Source organism: Platichthys flesus, chromosome 11 (genome assembly GCF_949316205.1).
Source record: "Platichthys flesus chromosome 11, fPlaFle2.1, whole genome shotgun sequence".
In the NCBI taxonomy this organism is placed as follows: domain Eukaryota; kingdom Metazoa; phylum Chordata; class Actinopteri; order Pleuronectiformes; family Pleuronectidae; genus Platichthys; species Platichthys flesus.
Genome location: NC_084955.1, coordinates 14464543 through 14487674, shown reverse-complemented (window position 1 = coordinate 14487674; position 23132 = coordinate 14464543). Strand labels below are relative to the sequence as shown.

The window sequence follows — 23132 nt, the reverse complement described above, 5'->3', positions numbered from 1 at the left end:
ATGTTGATTTCTCAGATAATAATTCATGGCTCACGATGAAAAGATAAGTTTAGCACGTTAAGGGAACTGTTATTTATGAGTGTGTGCAATGTGGTGCAGATCCAAATAATAAGGGGACTGTTGGGCCTTGGCTGAGGTATGCACTCTACTGAGGGCCATTCTAATTTATAACAGTTTGTAAGAATTATATCTGTTCATGTTAACAAGCCAAGTTCAAATAAATCAGCTCCTTTTTTGTGAATGAGTTCACGCTGAAGTCCATCAATGGTGAGAAGTTGGTGCAGCTGATGAACAGGCCTCTGTGGAATGTGCCAGAGAACTAAAAAGATGATAAATCATGTGCTGTGTTATCAGGAGCTGCACTTGAGTGGCTTTGGACTTCTTAAAACCGTGATGAATGAGGTAATAAGGGAAGATAAGAACATGCTGGACACGAGACACTGCAGAGCAATATTTATCTAAGGTTGATAAAATCATTTGAGGCCACAGGTCAGAGACCTGCGGGCGTACCGAGCCCCCAGACATCCACTGATGGCAGGTTTCAAACTGAGCTGAAGTGCTTTGCACCAGTGAAAAATCTAAACCGGTGTATTTAAGGAAATTTGAAGTAAACATACGGGTTATATGAGAATGTCTGCTAAATTTGTACTCACGCTAATGGGCGAGGTTGAAGTCGAAAGCCCAAAGGAAATGTTGGGTAAGGAGGGAGATGTGTATAAGCTCAGCATGGACACAGAGCCCTCGGGTCGGAATAACCTCGGCTGTGAAGGCCATCTCTGGATCAGAAACACAGGACAGAGCACAAAAGAGAGAGAGATTTAGGAGGAGGTGACAGATTTAGAAATCCCACATTAGAGAAATTTGAAAAGGCAACATGAGCAGCGGCCTAAACATTAACGCACTATGACGAGCAACAGCCGTCCTCAATGCGAGACGGAAAGAGTTTTTATGATGGATGATAGGAAAGAGTGACAGGTAGCAGAAGATTCCTGGAGCGTCACAGAATGGCACCGCTGAGGATGATACACCAAAACAAAACAACCCAAACGTCTGAATGTACCACTCCACCCCTCAGTTCTTCAGACCCCGATCCGCCTGCTGCCTTTCCTGACTCTGCGGTCCCCGCCCTCAGGCTACTCTCTCAGAGAACATCAGCACTGGGGCATACTTCCTGTACCCAGCAGAGCAGCGGACCAGCATGTGGTTTTGGAACAGCCATGTTTATCCTTCCAACCCCTACCAGTTCTCAGTGACCTGTATGTGGATATCCGGCCCATATTTGACCCAAGGGACCCGTTCCCTCTGAAAAAGGATACCTAATGTAACGGTGCATAAACATTCCTTGCTTTTGCAACAGGCATGAGGTCCACAGGCAGCCCCGCGGTCCACCAATGACTTTCATGAGAGCCTCGGCTTGTCCCGATACAATAGCAATCCTGTGTGTTTATGTTGTTAGCGTGTGGGTGTCTTTGGCTACCAGCGCCTGGGATATCAATTAAACTCTGCAGTTCGTCTGTCTCCCCGAGGCTCAGCCCCTCAGCCCGGTGTCGGGGCGTCTCACTCTTCTCTCTGTCGCTGGAGGTCTCTGGGAGAGTAAACAGCGATGGCAAAGGAAAACACAGCTGCTCTGTTAATATTGTTCTGAGATGTGTCATATCTGCCACCCTCTATAATGCTCGGCTTTGTGAGCTCGGTCCAAAGGGAGCTCTAGTCTGTAACTCAGCCATGAATCTATTGGGAAACGCCTCAGAACCACTCAGTACGGGCATGCAGCCAGGCCAATGACAGAACCACCACTACAAGCCAACAGCAACCTTATAGCCAAACTAAAGATCTTTGCTTTTTTCTTTTTTTTTTGCAAAAATTTTACTTATTGTACTGCACATCTGGAAAAAGAAAAACTACTGGTAAAAACATACGCAGGATTAAATTTTGTATTGTTGCGTTTTTTTTCCTCCCGTCTGTGTTCAGAACCCTAACATTGTTAGAGTCCATTTATTTTCCTGCATAATGTGTCATCTTTACGCAAGTGATCAGACATGCGGGTCAAGCTGTGCCTCTTTAATGTCAGTGTGGGGAGCCATTTTCATTGGAGTGTAACACACAGAGGCTGTTTTTATAGCTGCTAGCAGAAGGACAGACAGACATTTACTGCCCTGACATACAATTATAGCTTTGATATTACACGATGCCTGTGCAGGGCGGCAGACGTTAAGCTTTCTTGTTTTATTTTCGCTGGTGATTTACAAACATACCTCAGTTTTTGTGGTAGTAGGCAGAGAGGAGGGTCCATTTTCAGCCCCCAAGGCACTAGAGGCCCCTATGGGAGAGCTGGGGCCGGAGCCAGGGGCACTGTTAGTGGGTGTAGAGTCTAGGAAACATCAAGGAGTTTAGACACAGTGTGAAGGCTCACTCTCTATACACAACACACACACACACAGAGGTTTGGCATGACAGCTGCAGCCTCACAACAGTTTAATGTGTTTCTGTCTTAACGCTGAAGTGCGATGACCATTATATGTTACTGCTTTGCAACATTGCTGATTATGGTCCAGTTCTGCAATGATAACACTAAGATTAAGGCTCGTTTTGTTTACAACAACCATTTTTAAACACCAGATAATGAGATGGAGACCATTTTTATGCATTTTGACGCATGGAAAATACTTCTCAGAAAGAATATAATTTTATCTCTAGACTGTACACACCCATTAGCTCCAGGGCCCTCTTCTTATAAGGAGCCATGATGTTTCCTTCACTTCTCTTCAGCATGGGACTGCTCCTCCTCTCTGTGACTTTTTGCTTCAGTCTGGAGCGCACTTTCAGGTTGGGCTCAGAGGCTGAAAACATAGGGAACAGATATTTTTACTTCAAGTCTCATATTACAGATTTAGCGTATGAGATATATCTCAAATGGAGATAAATTATCCGATCATGTGCCTGTTCTGTGTCTATTTTTACAGAGCTGAACTGTATCCTTTTATTCAGACCGAATGAAATTAAACATTATCAGAGAAAACAGTAACATCGTAAAAATAAGAGGAAACTAGACGAGAAATTAAAAAAAAAGTCTATAAATCAGTTAAAACATAAGCAACGTCGTCCCACTCTGACGTGCAACGATTTGAGTTTCAGTAAAATTCGGGGCAGGTCTCAGATAAATTAAATGAGTCAGGATCGGGCCCATTTCCACCTCATCTGGACTAAATTAGGTTGAGCAACACACAGGCTCTAAGTGAAGGAGTCCGCTACCTGCCGCCCTGGTGACCACAGTCTGATACAGTAGCAACAGTTAAACTAACACAAAAACATGGCAGATGTTTCAGGCTCTCCCCACGCCCCCCCCCCCCACTACTCCTAATGCAAAACAGAGATACCCGAATACACCGTCCAAACACACACACACACACACACACACACACACAGACACACAGACACACACACACACACACACACACACACACACACACACACACACACACACACACACACACACACACACACTCACACACACACACACTTGCCTGAACTGATCCAGACTAACAAACTCAGTCCGTCAGTGTTGACAGAGAAGCCGATATAAAATTCTGCCCAAGAGACATTGTGTTTTAAGTCTTTTTAACTGGTATTAACGATTGATTTATGAGCTGTTTTTGTCAGATATTGTCACTTAGTCCAATTGCACACTAACTGAGGAGGTTACACCCAACTGATCATCACACTCCCTGAAGTTTGATGAACACGCTATTATTCCTCATGCCTATGAAGCTTCCATATTATTATCATGATTATTGTTGGTCCTATGTTGCCTGCTTTGTTCCAAAAAAATATGAATTACTTGTTAATTCTTGTACAGGGTGTACTTGTTTTTGATATAATGTTTCTTTTTTTTGTTTATAATGAGGAGCTCTGTTAGCTTCGACACATTTCAGAATTTTTGTTATTATGTTCTTTATTTTGCCTTTATCAAATTTGATTCAAAATTATGTTAAGAAGTAAATCCTGAAACGTTAGATTACATCTAAATAGGAGACAATACTACAGACTATTAATTCCCTTGCTATATAAAAATTCACTTGACATTAAGGAAATCATTGAGGACATGACGTCTGAGAGCTTAATGGTGGTTACATGTCTAATAAAAAAATTTTTTTCAATGAAATCGTCTAAAAATGTGTGTGTGTCACTGATGAGATGGGAAAATTATATTATGCAAATTGTTTGGCAAAGACTGGAGGTTGAATCAAGTCGCTGAATGAATTATAAATACTGGGAGCATCAGTTATATAAAAGCAAGTATATACTTCATGTGCCTGGCTGCCGAGTTGTGCTCCCGTCTAGTCACAGTGACAGTGAGTCACTGGGTCGGGATGTCTCATACGGACTTCCCATCAACCCTTTGGACATGGAATCCCACAGCCAGCTTTACACACTCAAATAAAGAGTCAGAATGGATACGCTGGTCCTCTGACTGAAAGCCATTGCACAGAGCTGCATTCAAGTTATGTAAACCTGTTGTCACACAATAGCCAACCTGTTTCAATTATTTAGCTCCAATCAATAATTAAATAAGTCTCCCCTCGCAATGTGTACAACATACAGCTTTACATACGGAAGTGGGGCTGTGACGTTGGTGCACTGCAGGGGAGAGAAGGAGGGAGCAGGGATGGGGCACAGCGAGGAGAGTGGGCCAGATGCTGCTATTTCTGGCTTTTGTCAAAAGCAGCGAAAACCTTCTTCCCTAATACGTGGCACAGACCTCTAATCCTGTGGGTGTGAGGTAGAATGAAAGCGAGCGAGGGAGGAAGAAAGGAGGCAGGAGAGATAAATGGAGAGAAAACGCTGTTGGGAGTCGTATGAATCTGCTTCACGCCCCGCTGCCTTGATTGCTTTCTATTTTTACACACTGCTGCCACCAAGCTACGCATCCCAATTGGTCGCCACGGGAACGCCAGACAGCAGCGCATACAAACACTTTCTCACTGGTCTCCATGGGAGAAAAAATGCCCTGGTGCACGGTGCAACAGGAGGCAATGATGCCACAGACACGGAACACCTGGGTCACCTCTGCTGCGGCTTCTCGGTTAATAATAAAAACACACAGTGATGCCTGCACTGCAATACACCACGCTCATAAATCAATCACCTTGTTACATTGAGAAGTGGTGCTGCAGGACTGGAGGCTTTGTCAAGTAATGTGTTAGATTATATCCACTTAATCAGAATTGGAAATCTGATGTCGCCATGTGTCCGTTCGAGCCTGGACCTCATCTTTCTGATATTCACTATATTACAGTTTATCCTTTGCCGAATTATTTTTGAAAATATTTCCTGCACCTGCCGAACGCTCATATTTGGCAACTGGGTCAAGACCAGAGAGGGGGTGGCACGTCTTACTGCTAAACTGCGACTATTCTGGGCACAAACTACGGCGCGGCCTTGGTCCTGTCTATTCTGGTTTTCTGGAAGAGAATTGAAGAGGATATACCAAGTTAACAAGTTCATCACGTGAAACTCTACAATCAGCTTTTTCTTTGCGAGGGGAAATGAAACCAAGGCTGTCCCAGCTGTCCTGTGTATTTAAAGATCATTTCACTGTTAATAGGACGACTGATAGTATTAAGAGATCACAACACGTTTTGTTTCTTTAGAGTTTTTCATTTTCAGAGCTGGTTCATAGTTGTGTCATCTCTACAGATTAAATATGTGTATTCTGTGCTATTATATTGTCCTCTACATGTGTGTTCTATATTAATTTGCTTAACATGGTTGGAATAACTTCAGCCACTAGGGGTCTCACAATCAAAACAATACATCTAGTCTGATGATTTTGTGAAACAGTGTGGCATCATGGGAGTTGATGTATTTGCCATCATGGCTGATGAAAATCTGCCTGTTATGAATCAGGGGCAAATTATGAGGTAATGCATTCACCTTTTAATCACGTTACGCAGCAAATGGCAAAGAATTAATCAATAACGAGCGATCAAAACAAACTGTGGAAGGAAAAACAGCCGGACTGACAAACTGGTAAGTTCCAGGTAAGCCACAGGTAAAGCGGATATGACTCGACTAAACGTCCATTTACTTTAAATAAAATTGTGGGTTTCTCTGGGAGAAAACATTGTGGGACACATTTTGGATATAAGTTCACAAATTAACAAAATATAAAGCATAGGTGTAGTCATTTTTAGACATTTTAAATGAAGAATTCTTACATATTATGTCTTAAAGTTATCACAAAGGTTTTCAAAAAAATTCAATTTTACGTTTAGCAGGAAGAGAAAAATGTGTCCTTGTTATTTCCTGTTTCGAGGGAAAAGGATGGAAATGCATTATACCTATTTGAAAACAATTTGTATCTGTCAAACCTAGATTTCATTTTAAGCCTCCGACACAGGACATCATAGACCTTAGTGTGAACCTCAAACTCGACCTGAGAGAGATGATTCTTTGCCCTTCGAGTCATCTCCACTTTGTTTTGAGAGAACTATCTTTGCTTAAACAAACAGTCCCGTCCAGGTTCATCCTGCCCGTGCCAATCCTAACTCGGCAAACACCTGCCAATCAGCTATCAGCGACGGCCAGTGGCTCGGGGAAACAACACTACCTTTGTGTGTCCCCCCCTCGCGTGCCAAGCTCTCAGAGGACTTTAATGAAGACAGACAGGAAGTGGGGGAGGAAGGCTGGAGCAGGAAATGACCACATATAGATTCAGGAATTCAAAGAGCAAGGAATAGTTCTTTTATCAGTGCAACAGAGTCGGGCGCAGACGCTGGGGAGATGAGTTAACCACGAATGAAAGGATAACAAATGTTGTGTTTGAGGAGAAGAGAGCTGTTGTTTGTTTAAACCTGCTTTTCGACAGGGTGAGACAAACAATGCTGCAATACACAGTCTCTCTGTTATTTCATAAAAGTGTCTTCAACAGGTTATTACACTTGTGAGTCTGAAGGTACGTTTCAAAAGTGTAAATATATATCTTTAGAAGAGGTATTTCTGTGGCAAAATGGTATGATTCAAAGAAATGACAATAAATAAAAGCTGCCACAGCTTTCATTACCTTTCTGATATTTAGTCCTGCCATGCAGTTACTTACAAGATATAATTCCTTTGCCTGATCCTTAAATTGTGTATACACGCAACTTGACAGGCCTGTAGTATAACTCAACAAGTATAATTGTTTTTCACTGTAATTACAAGAGACACAGAAGGGAAAGGATCATAATGCAATTTGGTGACCTCACAGCCCGATTATGAAGTTTGGAGCTTGGCGAGCACTTGCAAACCAAGAGAGGCGGGAATTACTCTTATTTACACAGTCGTCCCCAAAGGGTTCCTCCGACTTTAAACCAACAAACCGGAGCTGCTTTCTGGTGGAAACCTGCGTCGTTTCAAAATAGTTTTTAAAGCCCATAACTCAGGAGAAATTAATCTGCTTTAATTCTCTCGTTCACCGCCGAGGAGTTCAAAGGGGCCTCGCAGCCTGGTTTGTTATTGTAACATAGGGACAAATGTGGTTTCCCTTAAATAATGGCGAGATAATTTCAGTACAAATTACAGTAATTAAGATTTGAACTTGTGAAGCGAAAACACGTGATTAGACTGCGTCGCTGGCCGTGTTCGGCTGGTATGTTTAGGAATAATCCAAATAAGAATAAGGCAGGTTTAGGTTACATTTCTGGCATGCGTCACCTCTTATGAAAGTTTTGGGTCGAGCCCTGGAGGAATGAATAGGGAGCACTGGGTCATAATGACCCTGACTGATGTCATTAGCAGGTCATCAGCAACCTCAGGAAATACTCGCAGAGGACGCCGACCTTTTGATTGACACGGGTCAAATAAACATTCACCATATTAAAAACCCAGCGAAGTAAATGGAGAATTATTAATACACAGCATCATTTAAAACACTTACAATGAAATACCTTACCGTGTGTCTGTGCACATTAATATATGGAGGTGTTTGAATTTTTGTCCGTGCTGTGTGTGTGTGTGTGTTTGCTTGTGTGTGTGTGTGTGCATGCAAATTAACAAACCTGTCTTCCTCAAGGGGAAGTCGTCCTTGCTCTCTATGGGTGATGGCAGAGTGTACTGGCAGTTGGGGGATGTGCCGCCCAGAGGAGAAGAGCTTTGGTCCAGTGATGTGTGATGAGAAGACCTGATCACACAAATGACGATATAATATTATAATAAAAACCACAGAATATTTCCATGTGATTTAAATACAGTTTACTTCCAAAACAACTAAAAGTACTTACGTGTACCAGAGTTTTGGGTGGTGCATGAAAGAATGACTGGCTCCATTAGTGGCAAGGTCCTTGGCTGATTTGCTCAACAGAAACTCTTGGAGTTTCTGCTTCACTTCGGTACTGGCCACTGCACCTGTGAGACCAAAAGACGGAACCAGAGGGATTGGGGTCACCCTAGGGCTATGACTCATGATATTTGATTGCCATTATATAACTTTAAAAATCGAATTTTTACGCTACTGTAACTCACAGATTTCATCATCTGTTTCCATATTTCAAATTTTAAATCACTGCTGGATTTCAAAACTGTCCTCAATCCCCCCAAATTCTGTTTTTTTCCTCTATAATCTCGACTAAAACAGAACCCACCACTTATGTAGGGACATCGCCCCCTAGTGGCCTAAGAGCACCATATAAATTTCAAGCTGCTGAAGTGATACTGCCGAGCGATGTTCTTTCCCACTGGACGGCTACAGTTGCAGGGCACAGTTTCATATTACCTGACCCGACAAAGTCCTAAATCTAGTCTATTATTAGCTGTAAGGTAAAAACAGATATGAATCACTCTCTGAATCTATTTTGATCAGCTATTGAGAGATATGTTCAAGGCTTAAATGTCACCGGCTAACCTTATGTCATCAGCTGAATGTTCCAGTTCAGTACCATCGTGTCATGATCGTACTTTTACCCTTGTATATTTCTCTTCACCTGATGAGTTAAGTTCATTTCAAGTTTGTGGTTTGCCTTGTTTCCAGGTTGCCTGCACGACAGTCACATCTAATATTGACATGCTTTAATATTGACAAATTGAATATCCTGTACTGGGAGAATTATTTACCGTTCATTAATTCATCTATTTATTTAGAGCTATACTGCTGAATATAATCCCCCTGAGACTGTAATTAGTCCTGGTCGGGGAGAATAGGTGGTCTTAAAGTGCTGCCAGATGGCAAATAAATAGAGTGATTAAAAACACCCCTTTTATTACAATACAACACAATATAATTTCATGGCTCAATTATAGCCAGTGTGCCAACATAGGCCAATTTAGACCTCAATGATAATCCTAACATATGACTGGAGACTGTTTATATACTGGTTGTTGCATGAGAAGATAAAAAGGGATATCTGTATTTTTTGGTGCTGGCTCCGAGAACTTAAGTAACTAACATGTCGCCGATCTTTACGGTAGAAATATCTCTGAATATTCATAAATCATCATGATGATCTCACAACATGTGTATAACTCTGTATGAATACTGTGTATTTTCTCATTCAGTCCAACATCCAGCTACAGGACGCCACACTTAAAGCTGCTCTATGCATATTTCGCTCAGGCCCCACTCTAAGAAAATGCATTAAAAAGATGATTGAAAGGTTGAGGGTTATGATTTCGAAGCCTCATGCTTGCTTTTGCCTCGGGCTGTCAAAATCACTAATTCCACCCTGATGGTGAGGAGAGGGTGGCGGTGTCAAGCTCTTACTCTCTCTGGAGCGCTCCTTGCCCCTGAGGCTCAGGCTGGAAACATGCTGCTCTCGCCGATGCCTCTCCTGCTCCTTCTCCTGCTGGTTCTGCTGCTGCTGCTGCTCCATGCGACGCTCCTTCTCGGCAAGTTCCTGCTGCTGCTTCATGGCCTGGAGCTCCTGCTGGAGCTGAGGAAACACGCAGGCCTCGAGTCAGCATGAAGCACACTGATAAATGTATTTTCAAAACAAAAGTGGCTCCTAAGAACTTCTGCAGTCTCTGTTTTGCTGTGATGGACGGATCTGTACTAGTCTGTAAAAACAGAGCCCAAGCTGTGCTGTAATGTATTGCTCAACACCCTGCCTTGCTGTGTTGAGAGTTTTCTTCTGCTCGACACTGTGTAATGTCCTGAGCCATGATGTTTTTCCACTGATCTTCACTATGCCATGCTGTGATGTGCTCTGCTGTTTTCTACACTGCAGTGTTGTGTTGTTCTGCCACGTTCGCCGCTGTGCTGTCGTCCGTACAGCTGTTCAATGCAACGCTGACCTTAAGGTGCTCCTGAAGCTGAGCCTGATGCTGACGGGTCAACTTCTCATGCTGCTTCTGGAACTCGCTGATTAATAGCTGCTTCTGGATCTGCTGCTGCTTCTGAATGAGGAGCAGCTCCTGCTGCAGCTGCCTCTCCCACAGTCCTGGGTCCGAGCCTGGCCCCAGCATTCTCAGGTCTGTGCGCAGGTCCAATGGCGATAGGGGATCCACAGCCAATGGCACTTCTGGCTTAATGTCCACTGAGGGAAAAGCAGAGGAAAAGAGATTTGTCAGTCCCCAGTTGCATCTTTATTTTTATCTATCCCAATCAGGCAACAAATTAGGTTGAGGTAGGAAGGACAGGGAAAAACAAACAAGGAGTTTTAAAAATGTAAAATTAAATATGAAGGAGAGATTGAAAGAAAGCTCAGAGATAATCGCTCTCTCCCATGATCCTCAGAAACCTGTAATTACAATGTCTACTGTAAACACACTCAGGATCCCATCATTCAGTAGAGTCCACTGGGAGCAGCTGTATAACAAACTCAATGGACATTTGGCACGAAACGTTGGAGTGGTCATTTAAGTATTTACATAAATCCTATCTTTCCACTGTTTGAAATAAATAAATAAAGGGAGTCCTCAGAACATCATGCCGACATCCCTTCTCAACATCAATGATTTAAGTCCAAGTCGTGTGTGAACCCGCGTGTGTTTATGAATTCATGATACTGCGATGTTTTTCGTCTCTGAGTGCAGATGTGTGCATTGGTAAGAGCTGCCTTTGTCTCTGACAACTACCTACATTAAATATAATTGCCTGACACAAAGTGAGAGGGCATCCCTTTGGTCTCTGCGCTCTATATATAGCCTGTTCCACAGAGAAAATCGATTTCCAGTTAAGAGCAACAGAGACAGAGCTACTTCATCACTCAGTTCCACCGAGGATGATCAGTACTTGTACATTATTCTTTTGTATGTTTCACACAACTGTGTCCAGCACGCTTTTCCTTTTAAGCATCACATCTTTGAATAGAAAAAGCTATTTAACCAGTCATTGAACAAAATGTCCAGTTCTCGAAAAGAAAATGACATGTTGGTTATGCCGATCATGGCGTGACATTCAAGGAAGGATAAGCACTGTCCAGACTGTAAAACGTCTCATCGATTCGGAGAACACAGAAATATTCAACCCTGCTTAAAATTCCGGTGGCTGGAGGGAGATTTATTGAACGCATTCATTGCCTTAATCTTCTCTTGGGTCACATTTAAGAGAGCAAACACAAGCCTTGTTACGACACCACCTGCTATTTGGAAGCACAACTATGAAGCAACACATCACACTTTACATGTTCATGCGATCACAATCTACTTTGTCCAGTTATGTACTCATCCTCATGAACTATAATACAAGTACCAATTAGAAGAAGTATTAACGCCGGGTGTAGCCATCAATTAAAACACAGCGCCCTAAGGCATGCTGATGCCGTGAAGCTCCCCGGCGCCCGTTTGTGTTGTCGTGTAGCCTGTTTTTCATAGCCACCATTCCATGTGTATGCGGCGGTGATGATTATAAATAGAAGCATAAAAGCAAGTGGCGCAATCCTGGTCTGTGACAACCCCCACACCCTAGTATCCACCACCCTAACTTGCCGCTGCCATGGCAACGGTGGCGACATAATTACGTCTCCCTATCCTGCAGATATCGAGTCTCGCTGCATGTCATCTCCTGCCGACAGTGGCAATGTGACATGTTGACTATTATATCAGCTTTTCAGCTCTTATATAAGACAGGAGTCCCCAGCAGAGAGAGACGCTACAAAACCCTCCAACACACAAACACACACACACACACACACACACACGTAGACACACACATAGTCTGGAGAATTTCAGTGGCTAAGTGATATAAGTTTTCCTTAAACACCTTCAAAGGGTGTAGACAGCTACAGGGGACACCCATGCTGTAATTCTTCTCTCTATGTTCTATAAACAGCTCCAATCAAATGACAAGAGGAGGGGAGCGGCTCGACAGGCGCAGAGAACAGGCACCTGTAGAACAGACCGTTCTCTCCTGACAGGGAATATTAATCTTAGCATGTAAGTACTTGAAAAATTAAAAAAATGTTGGGCTGTTCCAGGGGCAGTCATGAACTGGTGAACCGTTGAGGCCCATGGGGAGTCGGGCAGCCTTAGTGATACTTTTCCCTAATGGACCTAAATATAGCATTAAAAAAAAGGAAAAAAAACACATACACACACCTGCTGCCTCGGAGAATTCACCAGCGTGATATCTAATTAATCTCATATTTCATTCTGTACCCTCACTGCGACTGGCATTGAGGATCTCCACTTTGATCTGCACATCGAGCTGAGCCTCCATCAGAATACCACAGACAGTGGTTTAACAGGATGCGGAGGTGGAGGAGGAGGAGGAGGAGGAGGAGGAGGAGGAGGAGGAGGAGGAGGAGGAGGAGGAGGAGGAGTGTGGAAGCTTAGACAACCTTTGATAGCCAAGGCTGTATGAAATGGCCCCTGAGGAAACCACAACAGCCTCGTGAGTCTGTTCTATTCTTGTCCGTTGTCTGTCCACCGTGTTGGCGAGAATAACACTGGGTGGGATGTCAACGTTGAGGGAACATAATAAGGTCCGAAAGCTAGAGACTAGAGAGACAATTGTTCGGGGTCTGGTTGAAGCCTCCAGCCAACGTATCATTTACAACTTCCATTTTTCACAATTTACATTGTCTGAACTGACATATTAGAGCTTCATATCTCCTGCCACAAATTTACAACTGATGCATTTAAGTCAAATGCACTGTAAGAAACTACCTGGATCTGAAATCTACGGTGTCTTTACTACAAAAATACTCCTCAGGCGGAGGAGAATACGGAACCACCAGTAACTAGGGCTAAATATAAATGCCTTTCTGAGCAGGGTCTTTATATAGACAATGTGCGAAAGTCTGTCAGAGTTGTGAGGCCGCCTGCTTGATTTAACACGGGCAAAAATAAAAGCGCAGTGTTGCATTTATGTTACTTTTGGGTCAATTCTGAGATGATCACTCTCGAAGAAGAAGAAGAAGAAGAAGAGGAAGAAGAGCCAACGATGATTATGTCCCGTGATCCGACTAGTTTATTCCGGGTGAAAGTGAGACGTCTCCTGATTGGTGGAAAGTGCACAGAAGTGTCTTCAGGCACTGGTAAACAAGAGATTTATGAATGACAGGTCCCAAATTTGTTTTTAGCACAAGGGTGCGACAAACACCCTGCCCCATGCCCAAATTCCTCCCTGTGGAGGGCCAGCCAGAGGGGGATTGAGTGACTCACGGCCTGTGACCACACTCCCACTGCAGCGTCGCACCGCCAGTGTCCCCAAAGTGTTTATTTCTATAACCGATATGCCTCTCATTAGCCTCGCCGGTTGCTAGAGTGACAATCACAGCCTTAATTTGAGATGTTGGATGGCGGTCTTTTTTTGCCTCAGGCCACATTAGCACTCTTCCCACCCTGAAGGGAGAATAGATGCACATCACAGTGACATTACTATGACACGTGAGGTGTCTGGAATACAGAGATATAAAAACACCATCAACACGAGTCATCATGCAGACTCAAAATTGGACCTAACCGGTTTTAAAAGCAGAAGTGAACATGTCAGTGAAATCTTTTTTTATCCAACTAACACAGGCTGACAACTTGCAAGAAAGAGGAAATATTAATATTATAAACATTGTACCGCTGAATATAAATGGTGCAGCTATTCTTACACTCTAACACCTCTTGGTTGCACCTTGAGGCACAATTTGATGTCACTGAATAACTAAATTAATATTCACCTCTGATTCTATATAAGGGAAAAAAACGTGCTTAATAGTGAAAAGTAGGTGTTTAAACAAATGTGCTATTTTAATGTTATAAAAATGTATATACAACAATGTATATTTAGGAGCTGGGCTACGTAGATTTATATCACTTATGAAATGAATAACACACTATTAATAAAGTACAGTGGGAATAAAATAAAATAAAAGTATACCTGGAAAATGATCCATTAATTAATTACTAGATAATAATATATGTATCCCTGCTTTGCAAGTTACATTTGCATTTAAAGAATTATGTACCTGAGCTAATGCAACTTTTCATTATGCTCAGTCTAAAATCTTTTGCAGTGAATATTAATTATAAAAATGCATATAAATGCTGTGTTACATACACTGCCTGATTTTCTCTTGAACAAATTAAGACAAGTGTAACTCCCAAAACATCATCAACATCATCTTAACCACAACTCATCTTTAATATACAAGGACCCGCGGCTCCATCAGTGAAACAAGTGAATCTGAATCCATCATGACACTGACCATACATTAATACTCCCTTAGTTTTACTTTTTATCGCAGGTGCCAGTTAACACAATGGCCCACTGTGTGTTGACACTGTAAACATGTGTGTTGCAAGCACATTTAGTGTGCCATAGAGACGGTTGTTGATCTAAATTCCCTGTCTGACAGTATTAATAGAACCAGAGATACAGAAGATGTTTGAGGGCAAAAATAAGCTGATGCTTCAAGCTGCAATGTGGTGCTGGGTCTCTCATTAAGTGCCTTGTTATTTTGAGCAGCTGGCATGTCTAAAGCAGGAAACAGGTCTTTATTTTTAAGACTCAGGCTCGTCCTTGCAGCTGAGCCAGAGCTGTGGCTTTGCAGGCTATCTGCTAACAAAGAGAGCGGAGCTGAGACCACCACAGGTCTTTTCACTGAGGGGAGCCAGGGGTCCGACTGTTACCTGCTCAGCCAGCATGCCAAATAAAATGTGTCTTGCAACAACAACACACAACAAACGACCTGTCCTAAATCCGAATCCAAGCAAAACAATGGAGATGACATAGTGTCTATTGGTGTCCCTCTGTCCGGACTTTTCATCATCATTATCCAAATACTGGCACCAGATCCCCCAGTCAATGCAATTCCTGATAAATCAAACAGCAGTCAATTGTCTCCATTACCCTGAGCAACAGCAAAAACCCCAACCATTACCATATACTAATAACACAATCTGCGCTTTACTGCAACAGAATTTTTTTTGCAAAAAGTACAATGTATTTTTATTTGACGTTTTGTTCAAAATGCTCTTTATTTAATGGTTTACAATACATTACTTCATTCTTACAATGATCCGTCGGTAATGAGAAGAAATCCCATATTCTTTTGTATTATTGTGCACATGCTCCTGAGCAGTGAGCACTTGAAACAGGGACGATAAACAGATACAGGACAGACAAGAGGACTTGAAAGGTGCAGCATTGTCACCGTCTCTATTGAAGGGAGCTTGCATGATATTCTACATGATATTTTGCTCTCAGGGGAGAAACTAATTAGATTTCCCCACGTTGGAGGGCTCATCTGAAGGCCGTATTTGTCAGGACTTTAATGTTACTGACACTGATCAAAACAGTGCGCCTTTTATTTTCATGCTCCTCTTGAAATGCAACAGCAAAGGGGCACAGCGTGACATAAATGTCAAGAAGCTTTAGAAAACAATGCACAAATATTGTGTTTAGATGGAACAAGGATCACTTCACCCAAAAAATATTCCAGGGAAAAGATGAATACCCTAAAACATAGATAATCATCAGCTCAACCCACACTTACTTTACACCCAGTAAACAGCACCTTATACAGATCATGTGAGGCACTGTCAGGTGATCTACTATAAAGTGGAAAGAACAAATTAAAACGGGCAAAGATCTCTAATAATATCTGTTCCAAACTGTGGATATATCAGGAGCATGCTGAGATGGAATGATAACGCACAGACGCCTAATCTTAGCAGGCTAATGCCATAAGCTGAAAATAACTCACCTAAGAATAGCTGACCCACAGAATAAGCAAGGAGTCCGGGTTCAGGAGCTCGGTGTGGAAGCTGTTGTTTGGCTCACAGGCCGCTGAGACACAGTGCAGCCCAATAGTCAAATAACCTGTTCTATTGACAGAGGCGGAATGTGTCATCTCCCTGTCATCCTCCGTTTTATTTTTTAAATCTCCTCACGTTCAGCCCACTGCCTGCAGACATTTTCAGTCACATACTCTGCTCGCCTGAAACCAGACATAGGCTATGTTTTTTGTTTTTTTGAGTGTTGGTTTTTTTGTGAGTTTTAAAACATTGCTTTACATCAGAAAATCTGTTAAATTGGTTCAATAACCTTTTTTGCCCTCTTGCTGTTGGCTAATTGGGGATAATGAAGTGAAACTCATATTTTTCAGTAAATTTAGCACTCACATGACGCACTTTGTCGTTGAGCATTCATCTGAGTGGCCCACATGACTTTTTTTCACACAACACAATGCTTCAACTCTGAAATAAAAGAAATATTGATCAACAGCCCCATGCCAGAAGAGAAGGAAAGATCAAAGCAAATAAGGTATGACTCATCTTGAGTCAATACAGTGAATAGACGTTACTCATTCTGATGTCAGTCGTGTTCTCTTCAATTCAATTCTCTGGGTCGAAACATAGAACAGCCGGTGCCTATGGTGATAGAAACCTTTCAGTTGTCCCCTCTGTGTTTTTCTCACAGTTTCTTCCTGTTCGCTGAAAAGTGTACTCTGACATGCGGAGCTCGCAAAACACAACAACCCTTTCATGTTCACAGTGACTCATTTCAGGCAGGCAGAGCATGGGAATAGTGTTAACACATTTCCTCCCTCTATAAGAAAAACAACACTCTTTGTGCATGTCGGATTAGGATAAACAGAACTTTTGTTTTTTTAAACCCTCATCACAAGACATGTGTCAAATAAAAGCAGCCATCCCTCTGAGACACACAGTTCACAAAGCAGGGGTAAATACCTGGCTTCAGGAAGAGGAGCCTGATCCTACCACGTTGCTGTGCTGGGGAGGTTTGAGTCCCCGTTTCACACAGAATGAGAGACCAGCTGAGCGCAAAATAGTTGAGAGGACGTGGGAGAGCGAGGGAGTGAATGTGTGCGAGAGAGGCACAGAGGATGTGAGACAGCAGTGAGAAGTAGGGACGGATTCAGCACTGGAGGAAAAGACAGGGACTGGAATGCATAGAAGGGAGGGGGGGGGGGAGAGAAAGGGAGAGAGATTCCTCAAGAGGAGCAGGAACACCGGGCTGTGTGATCACCTGAGTTGTTCACGTTGTGCATCTTGCTCGGGTCGAGGAGCTGCTGGTGTCCAACGCGCCCGTCTGTTGTGGAGAAACTTGACTCGCCCTCGTAAATCGTCTGCAGCATACTCCACTCAGCGCTCAGGTCTCATCGCCAGCCTTGCGTTTCCTGTCACCAAGAGCCACCCCTCAGCCACTCAGGGGAGAGACCACGACAACAGGCAACTCTCTCTCTCTCTCTCTCTCTCTCTCCCTTCCTCTGCCTCCTCCTCTGAGAAAACCACTCTCGCTGTGGAGCAATAACACCAACTGCACACTCCTCTCAGCAGGCTGCCCCTTGCCTTTGGTCTGGTCCAAAAAACACTAGACACAGTGTTAGGAGAAGAGCCCGGCTTCTTCTTTTTGCTTTTCCTTATCTGCCTCCCTCCACTCTGTGGCTCTTGCCTCTCCTCAGCAGTGTGCCTGAGCAGAGACTGAGGAGAAATGAAGAAGCCGGGTTGCTAGGAAAGCAGGCAAGCAACACAAGCTGGGGAGGGAGCTAGCTTCATTTGCATGTGAATCAACAACTGCGTGGCCCACAGGTGACAGAAATAGAACAATGGCCAGCCCTGGCTAAAAATAGGTCAGGCGAGGCACGGGGATTGGAGCAGCATTGATGCGTTTAAAAATACCACACCAAACACAGCTGTCTTCTTCAGCTCCTGCCAGAAGGCATGTCTCCTGACTCCCTCTCTGCAGATGGAGGCTTGATTCCTCCATCTCTCTCTCTTCTCTGATTTGTTGAACCAGTCTCTCTCACTCGCTCTATTTACGTCTCGGGGTTTTGTTCTCTCAGGTACATGGGTGGAATGATCCATATTTGCCTTGATGTAGTGACAGGAAACAGCAGAAGAACATGGCTGTTGTATCTTATGTGATTCACAAAACATGAAATCCATGTACTTCATATTAACAGTATAATGGGGAAGAAAATGTATGGAAAAAAATATAATGCTGCATGTATATTTTAAATAACAGATGCAACACTATTTTTGACAACTCTGACAAATGACACTGCGAAGGAACACTGTGTTCATTTAAGTGTAACCTCACTGCATTAGCTGTGTGTGAGTCTGTGTGTGTGTGTGTGTGTGTGTGGGGGGGGGGGGTTCACTGTGTATCCATGGCAGTGCTGCTACTCAGGAAGCATGCTTTCATCTAGCTAGCCAAGGAAGCCAACGGTATGATGCCTCAACAGCATGATCCCAATTACAAAACCTCTCTAACTGTGTCAAGACCACCTCCAGGATTACACAGCCCGTTTCCTTGAACCACCCATGATACTGTGTTTTACTGTGGACCTGCGAAACAACAAACAAGACACCACAGTGCACTGATTCATAATTCTCAGCACCCAGTGGGACTTTTTCAATTAATATGACATCCCAAACATGGCCGAGATCAACGGTTAATATAATCTGACCCCGGGACATAAAAGTCAAGTGAACTGTTCAGTCCGACCACTGACGTAGGGCTGGGTTTGTGGCCGAGCAGCCTGTGCCTTTAAATTTTTCATCTTCCTTCATAATTTGACCTGTCCCCCAGCCAGAGGCGTGGAGCCAGCACGGCTATTTTTAGGTCCTGAGCTCTGACGACTGGGCTACAGAGTGAGAGAGAGAGAGAGAGAGAGAGAGAGAGAGAGAGAGAGAGAGAGAGAGAGAGAGAGAGAGAGAGAGAGAGAGAGAGAGAGAGAGAGGGAGAGAGAGAGAGAGGAGTTTTACTGTGTTGTTTCAGCTGGACAAACGTTTAACCCCTGAATCCTTTTATCACAGCACAACCCAGAAGCCAAGGAGGAAATGCACAGCTTGCAGGCTCGCCCCAGACATAAGACAACTCTCTCTGATATATGATATATGTTGTGTAGCCCATAATCAGAGAAAATAGAGGCTATATATATTATTTTTTATTCCTAACATCTATCTTAGCTATAAAAAAAAGCTCAATAATAATCAGAATAATTAATTTCCTTGATCTTTATTTAATCAGTGAAAAAACAATCTTCACAGAACTGTGTGAGCTAACCAATACACAAATTCTAACCCAAATCCCCCCCACAGTGACACATTACAGATTTAGCAAACCCCTGAACTTTGTGAATTGGGTTTGGCACAAGATGGTGTGAGAGATAACAAGCTTTCAAGTCCAAGGTACTGATGGCTAAAGACCCAGAGCTCCATCTGTCACAGTATCTGTCAGAGCAGGCGAGCGCTGACTCTGTGCCGCGATCTCAACATAGGCTTAGGCATAATTGATCAAAAGAGGAAAGAGGGCTGTCAGATGAACGACAATTATCATGACCGTGGAATCCCTGTTTATATAACATGACAAGTGATTTTGTCTGAAACTTTACCTAAAATTGAAAGATCATGACTTATTCTGCAATTTTCCCATTTGTGTGCTTATTCACAAATACATGCACAATAAAACTATGAGTTGCAAATTCAGCGGCTACCATTCAATACTGAAATATTTCTATCTGATTTGGATTTGTTTATTGTCTTGTTTTGTTGTTGTATATTATGTTTATGATACAAAGATTTGTGCTTGAATTTGTCTTATAAAGCCATTACAACTCAATCTAATTCCCCACCACTTGTACGTAAATAATTACTTTCCTTTATTCTTGATCAACCTGCCCTACTGCTCCCTTGGATGAAAAAAAAAGCAACATTTTACCGGGACATGTAAGCAGCGATTAACCTACACTTTTTATTTATAACAGGCTTCCTGGGGCTGATGAGGGATTGTGGATTTGGAAATAGCTCAGTCCAATAGGCAGGGTCCAGTAAACCTGCAATGTGGCAAGCCCATTATAGCTCAGACTGCGTCACTGGCGGCCTTTGTCTACTTTAGTCCTATTAAAGCATTTAAGTGTGAACGTCAGCGTCCCTGCTGGAGAGCCACTCCGCTCAGCTCCCTCCGAGGCCGGGGCTCAACTCACTGTCACCTCCCTCATATCGGTCACAAACTGTGCGTGTGCAGTGTCTGTGTACGTGCATGCGTGCGTGTATTTGTGTGTTTTTTGACATCAGAGCACCGACATGTTTGGTGGGGGTTGTATCAGAGATGAGGGAACAAGTGGGCCAGCGCAGTGAAGTGCCCCTAGCACTTTCCAAATTTAAATCAAAGGCCATTATAGCCTATATTAAAGAGCAGGAGAAACACACACAAACACACATTCATCCAAAACACGCATCACTGTTATGTTGTTTACTCCGACTTGTTCCATTCAAGTGATTCAGAGGGACTCAGATATAACAAAGATATACTTCCCGCTATGGTGCTTCAGCTCTTTCCGTTCTATTTCAAGAAAGTGTGGTCATAACCTGGAGACTTGTGTGTTTTTTTTTACATTCGACTCACAGTACCACAATTACTGTGCCAGTTCCAAATCAACTCCCAAAGTTCTGTGGCTTAATCACCACAGGACTGGTGCCTTGTGACACACTGGGCATGATGAAACCCAGCGGGGAGGCGGACTGGAGAAGGAAGGGAGTCCAACTTAAGTGTTGCGAAAGATATTACAACTAATTTGATCTGGCTAAAAAATGTTTTGTTCCCCTTAATAGTGGATGATCCATGTGTGGGAGGAGTGAGTCAGCCATGTTTTGTTGTTCCGTATTCGTCAAAGGCTGAGGACAGAGATGGGAGATGGAGGTTGGGGTTTTCTATCGTAAAATAAACTGATCACAATGATTCCCAGACCCCATTAACACCATATTAATTGATACAAATGTTGTATTAGGATTTGTTTTGATGGAACTCATTCTATCCACCTCTCTGCCTTTGCACCTATAGCCTTTCTTCCTGCCTGTGTGTGTGTGCAGGGTTTCATCATGCCTGCCCAGGAGGACTGTGGCGGATGTGATCGTCAGGTGCTTATTCCTCCAGTCAGAGGGGACCTTCTTACCCCCAGAGAGGGGCTGCATACTAACAGCAACTTCATGCGTAAACAGGCTCCTTCTCCCTCTCCAGTGGCCACCCCGCAGCTCTGAGGGCAGCCCTGGTACAGGAGGGAAATTACCTCTCCACACCAATTACCTCAATGTCTGCCATCTTACATCAGCCCCTGATGACTCACCGTCGCCAACTGTGCAAGGGATCCTAGATCAATTCAGGGAGTGACGCCATGACACGCTGCTGCTCTATAGTCTCATTATGTGAAATATTGCATGCACTGTTAGTCGGCGAGCTCAGCCATTCTGTCTGCTGAGAGCCTCAGGTAACGTTTTGTCACTTCAAACACACAATTTTCCCTTTACCTTGCGGTCAGTCTCATAAAAGCACAAAGGCACTATGGCTGTTGATTTGATGGTAAAATCCAATTAGCCCATACATCTGGATGTGTTATGTGAGCGTGTTTCCCCCACTAATGATTTGGGCGCTCTTGCTTTTATTGGGTTACTCTGTCTGGCATCCTGTGGTATTTCCTGTTTGACTTTCAGGGTGATATAGAATGCACTTAACAGGTTGGATCAAGTAACATGAAAAAGCATGAAGGCAAGGCATGTTTTGTACTTAATCTTGAAACACTGCCAAAAAAGTTTTGCAATGCAGCAAATAATGAGACAGAGCTGAAGCCCAGAGCCAAGGGCGAGGTGTTATTTAAGGTAGAGCCCAACCGATATATGGGTTGGCCGATATCAGCCTTTCACAGACATATCAGTGTTGATGTTTGCCAATATGAACAAATAGAAAAACTCTGCAGCATAAACAATGCAGAGATGTGCATTCATGAATATATTTTACATAAAAATTCTATGTTCTATATACCTGGTTGTATTTTTTCTTTTTATTGACAGTTATTTATAATAAGGTTTATGGTAAAACTGTCATACGGTTTTGATAATGACATACTAGGAATCCCTGACTGATAATGTACATTGGTTGTATATTATAGTATCTCATTCACTTGCTGTGAACTTTCAATCTCATGTAAGAGACTGGCTGAACTATAACAGAATTTCAAAAAGGCCAAAAACACAATTTCAAAGCAATTTCAAAGCATCCAGTTATTGTGCACTGACCTTGAGGTCAGCTTACTTTCTAACTTTGAATAGGTCCCCGATGCCCTGCCTTCATCTGCTGCCACAGGCTTTCTAAAAATAGAGGCAGAGAACAAAAGCCAACTGGAAACAGAGGGCAGCGCCCAGTATTTTCACTGATCAATGTGCTCATCTCTGCTGGAAACCATTGATTCACTGTTTGTATAAAATTGACCATGTTGTTGTTGTACAACTTCCACCCTACATTAAACCACAACAAGCCCACTTCATGTTCCACTTTGTCCTGTTGCCCGGCACCTTCTCTCAAAGTAACACAAATCCACTTGTGACACCAAAACAGGCTTAGCATTGATTAGAGTCATTGGACGATCATTCTTAATGTCAGCTGGTAATTTAATGAACTATTAACCAATGAAAAGGGAAGGGAGTTTTCTGCCTGAATCCACAGTGTGCATTGCATCAGTGTCTCTTCGGCCTACATCAGTGAAACGCCTGCAGAAGTCAAATGCCTCATCCCCACCATACAAACACACACTGGCCCAAACAGACACATGTGACTTTGATGGAATCCAGCCAAGCTGAGCTGACCTTAGAAAATCCCTGAGGGATTAATAAAACAAAGGTTCTCTGTTCAGGCATCCTTCCAATCCACATCCTGCTCGTCCAGACCGTTTATGAGTGGACAATCACAGTATTATCCCCCC

The 23132-nt window shown here is 43.1% G+C and overlaps 1 protein-coding gene across 3 annotated transcripts in view; it reads right to left on the bottom strand.

Moving 5' to 3' along the window:
- hdac9b (histone deacetylase 9b) overlaps window positions 1-23132 on the bottom strand; it is a 34015-nt gene that overhangs the window by 4955 nt on the left and 5928 nt on the right. Inside the window, exons 1-8 of one of the 3 annotated variants that reach the window (XM_062399607.1) lie at window positions 17402-18281; window positions 10267-10508; window positions 9737-9905; window positions 8262-8385; window positions 8040-8161; window positions 2709-2840; window positions 2256-2371; window positions 654-776 (exon numbers count right to left, since the gene is read on the bottom strand). In XM_062399607.1, coding sequence (XP_062255591.1) covers window positions 654-776; window positions 2256-2371; window positions 2709-2840; window positions 8040-8161; window positions 8262-8385; window positions 9737-9905; window positions 10267-10508; window positions 17402-17510 — 1137 coding nt within the window. In that variant the 5' untranslated portion in view covers window positions 17511-18281. Of the gene's footprint in view, window positions 1-653; window positions 777-2255; window positions 2372-2708; window positions 2841-8039; window positions 8162-8261; window positions 8386-9736; window positions 9906-10266; window positions 10509-17103; window positions 17332-17401; window positions 18282-23132 lie in introns of those variants that run through there. The other 2 variants (XM_062399609.1, XM_062399608.1) reach the window with 2 other exon arrangements.